This window comes from Colobus angolensis, unplaced genomic scaffold, assembly GCF_000951035.1.
Source record: "Colobus angolensis palliatus isolate OR3802 unplaced genomic scaffold, Cang.pa_1.0 Scaffold169, whole genome shotgun sequence".
Taxonomy (NCBI): domain Eukaryota; kingdom Metazoa; phylum Chordata; class Mammalia; order Primates; family Cercopithecidae; genus Colobus; species Colobus angolensis.
Window position 1 is genome coordinate 1,699,901 of NW_012114810.1, and position 3,445 is coordinate 1,703,345.

General features: G+C 54.3%; 1 protein-coding gene across 2 annotated transcripts in view; it reads right to left on the reverse strand.

Annotated features, from left to right (window-relative positions):
• Window positions 1-496: 496 nt before the first annotated feature.
• The window catches only part of SELENBP1 (selenium binding protein 1), an 8,893-nt gene continuing 5,944 nt past the window's right edge, over window positions 497-3,445 (reverse strand). For both annotated transcript variants that reach the window (XM_011937871.1, XM_011937870.1), the window contains 7 exons: window positions 2,925-3,107; window positions 2,480-2,658; window positions 1,977-2,055; window positions 1,773-1,894; window positions 1,395-1,487; window positions 1,120-1,238; window positions 497-898 (listed from right to left, as the gene is read on the reverse strand). In XM_011937871.1, the coding sequence (XP_011793261.1) occupies window positions 736-898; window positions 1,120-1,238; window positions 1,395-1,487; window positions 1,773-1,894; window positions 1,977-2,055; window positions 2,480-2,658; window positions 2,925-3,107 (938 nt within the window). In that variant the 3' untranslated portion in view covers window positions 497-735. The remainder of the gene's footprint in view (window positions 899-1,119; window positions 1,239-1,394; window positions 1,488-1,772; window positions 1,895-1,976; window positions 2,056-2,479; window positions 2,659-2,924; window positions 3,108-3,445) is intronic.

Here is a 3,445-nt window from a genome sequence, read left to right on the forward strand (position 1 = left end):
CAGAACCATGAGCCAATTAAACCTCTTTTCTTTATAAATTACCCAGTCTCAGGTATTTCTTTATAGCAATGCAAGAGCAGCCTAATAAACCTCCCAACAACTGAGTTCTCCCAGTAGTCTTGCCATCAGTGGAAATTTATTACACTATACAGAACAGGGGTCCTGGGGTCTCCTGTGTGTGAGGGAGCATGTTACATTCTCTTGGGAGTGATGGGTGAGATTTTTAGGTTCATTAAAAGAAAGCATGGGTTAAAAAAACAAAACTTCAGAAACACCAATGTACATTCTCTACCCCCAGGTCTCCTTGTGACAATCACCCCCAAAGTGTTCAGATTCTGTCTGGCCATAAAAGTGAGATTTTGGCATTATTAGCATCATTGGTGTGAACTAGTTACCATAACCCCCCCAAAGGCCTCTTTAGCCTTTTCTTGTGCAAGATACAAAGTGTAGATAGAAGAGGAGACACAGGCCTCGGGCCCCCAAAGACAAGGCCATCTGAAGAACAGGGTCACCAGTTTATTTCTTGGTGCCTCCAAGAGCTCATGGAAAAGCAGCACAGTGAGCAACAAGCAACAGTGGTCAGTAAATGGATACCACTCAACACGTTACCACAGTCTCAGCTTGGCTGTGTGGTACATGCTGCCAAGGGTTGGGTGCCAAGAGAGAGCAGAATGAAGCCAGGTCCCCAAGGAAGTGAGGGCTCAAAAAATGGACTGAGGGTGATGAGGGTGGAGTTCAAATCCAGATGTCAGAGCTACAATCGCCCCCAGGGTAGCGGAGTTCATGGGCGAGGGCTGGGCCTAGAGGCTCCTTTCCGAAGTCCACCAGGAAGTTGGGGTTCAGCTTCAGCCCTCCTTTTACTGTGTCTACATCAACCTGCAGCATCACAGAGCCTTCCCTGGTGGAAAAGGGGAACGGGGTAAGGGAGAAGTCAGAGGTGGCTGCCCCTTTCCCCTAAGATTTTAGGGGAAGGCTCCTGAGGAACAAGGAATAACCAGGGTCTCGATGGGCCATCTGTGTGGTGGGGTACAGGGGTCTCCCTAAGGAGTCTTCAGAAAGCCAAATGACCCCTCTGAAAGAGGAGGGCTGGGGAGGTGAGCCCATGTGTCTGCTTCTCACCTGATGAGATCAGGGTAAAACTGCTTGTCCCAGGCGCTGTACAGCGATGTGGTCACGTAGAGGCGCTTCCCGTCCAGGCTGAGCTGGATCATCTGAGGGCCTCCAGCCACCCGTTTTCCCTTGGGAAAACCAGGGGTCAGAGCCCAGGGTAACACACAGATCCTAGGCACCACCCCAGGCACCACCCCAACCCCAAGAGTATGCTCAGCTGCTCCCCCACATACTCCTCAAGCTTGGGTCTGAGGGGTCCAGCAAGTAGGGGGAGAGGCTCTTACCTTGACCACCAGGGGCTCTGGCTGGGACTTTAGTTCCTGGTCCTCCAGCACTTGCACGGGGCCTCCCTTAACGATGCTGCCCCCAAGGAAGAGCTGGATGGGGAGGTGCAGAGGATAAGGAGGATCGTAGTGGGAGGCGCACATGTTGCAGGAAGAGCAGCTTGCCTGACTAGGATCCCTCTTTCCTTTCAGACATGCTCTGCATGCCCATCCCTGGCCTGGACAGTCCTGGGCCTGCGCTGTACCGCAGCCCACATGTCTGCTTTTTCTGCACCTCCCTCATCATCCTCCAGCTGCTTCAGACCATCCACCCCATCCCCAGATTCTCTTATCCTTCCTTCCTTCCTTCCCTTCCGCTCCTCCTGCCAGGGCCCCCACCTGTCCTGTGAGGCGGGGCCTCTGTGGGTCAGAGATGTCATACTGCCTCAGGTCCCCGTGGAGCCAGTTGCTGAAGTAGAGGAAGCGGTCATCCAGGGACAGCAGGATGTCGGTGATCAGGCCTGGGGGTGGGGGCGAGTAGAGCCTTTAAGGACTCTTGTTTCCCAGGCCAAGAATCAACTTTCCCGTGCCCTGGGCACTCACCTGGCATTTCGGGCAGCAGCCAGCCCTTCACTTTCTTGGGGGGCACCTGGATCACCTTCTCCACTGACCAAGTACCTCCCTACATTGAGGGGTGGAGGGTTAGGCTAGCAGAGAGGTGAGCCTATCAGAACTGGGGACTGGGGGTTAGATCTGGGTTGCCCAGACCTGGGAGGGAGAGAATAGATGACCGGCCTTCTTGCCACTAGGATCTAACTCCCTGCAAGCCCCTTTAGGCAGGGGTTGTGTCTGCTTCATCACTGCATTCCCAGAACATAGCACAGTGCCCAGCACAGAAATTCACTTAGTAGTTTTTGAATGAATGAATAAATATGGCCAGTTAGGGTTCAGGCAGAAGTTGGCCTACCACTGAGAGAAGAGAGACAAGGCATGCAGCCGCGTTTTTTTCGTTCCTGGAGATGCCTGGGAGCACCATTACAGAAGCCTGCTTAGGTATAGCTGCTGACAAAACTACTGGGAGGGGAGGGCCAGAGGGCGTATGTCACCTCGTTCTTGTAGAAGCGCTGGATGGTGGAGCTGAGTGCGCAGCCCACAAAGCCTTGGGCAGCATCTGGGTTGTGCAGGAAGCGGATCTCCAATGGAATAAGCCCATCTTTTAGAGACAGGGTCTGCACAATCTCATGGCGCTGCCAGTCCCATACATGTAAGTGGCTCCCGTACAGCCCTGGGGGTGGGAGAGGGGCCGGAGGATAGGCTCAGCATCAGGGGTTGGAAGGTATGGGCAGACAGGCCACCAATCGGGGCAGAAGGTTAAGAAATGGATTGGAGGGATCAGGAGGACGCTTGAGCAATCTGAGCATGCAGTGCATTCTATGCCATCTCCCTCAGATTCTGGGGCCATAGGAGGGAAGTACAGGGGTGGGAGATTTGGAGCAGAAAGCAAGGGGATGTGGGCCCAAGGCTCCTGCTGGCCCGTGGGGGGATTCTCACCAGCCTCCACATCAGCGGGGTTGAAGCCATCTCGTAAGACATTGGGAGCTGCCCACTCAGTGCTGATCATGACATTGTGTCGAGGCTGGTACCAGAAGTCATAGCCCAATGGCGCAGCGCCCCCAGGTCGCTCCCATGTCCCCTTCACCTCGAATGTCTCCCCATCCAGCAGCACAAAACCCCCTGAACAGGGAAGGAAGTAGGGTGGCAGGTAGAGGCAGTAGAGACACTAACTCCACCCTCCAGCCCTCTCCCCCAGGCACATCTAAGAGGCTGAAAGCCCATTGCCTCCACCTCCACTGCTGGATTTGCCAGCTCCTTAAATTCAGGCATCCAGGGCTAGGGGCACAGTGGCTCATACCCGTAATCTCAGCACTGTGGGAGGCTGAGGCGGGCGGATCACTTGAGGTCAGCAGTTCAAGAACATCCTGGCCAACATGGTGAAACCCTGTCTCCATCAAAAATACAAAAAAATTGGCTGGGTGCGGTGGCTCAAGCCTGTAATCCCAGCACTTTGGGAG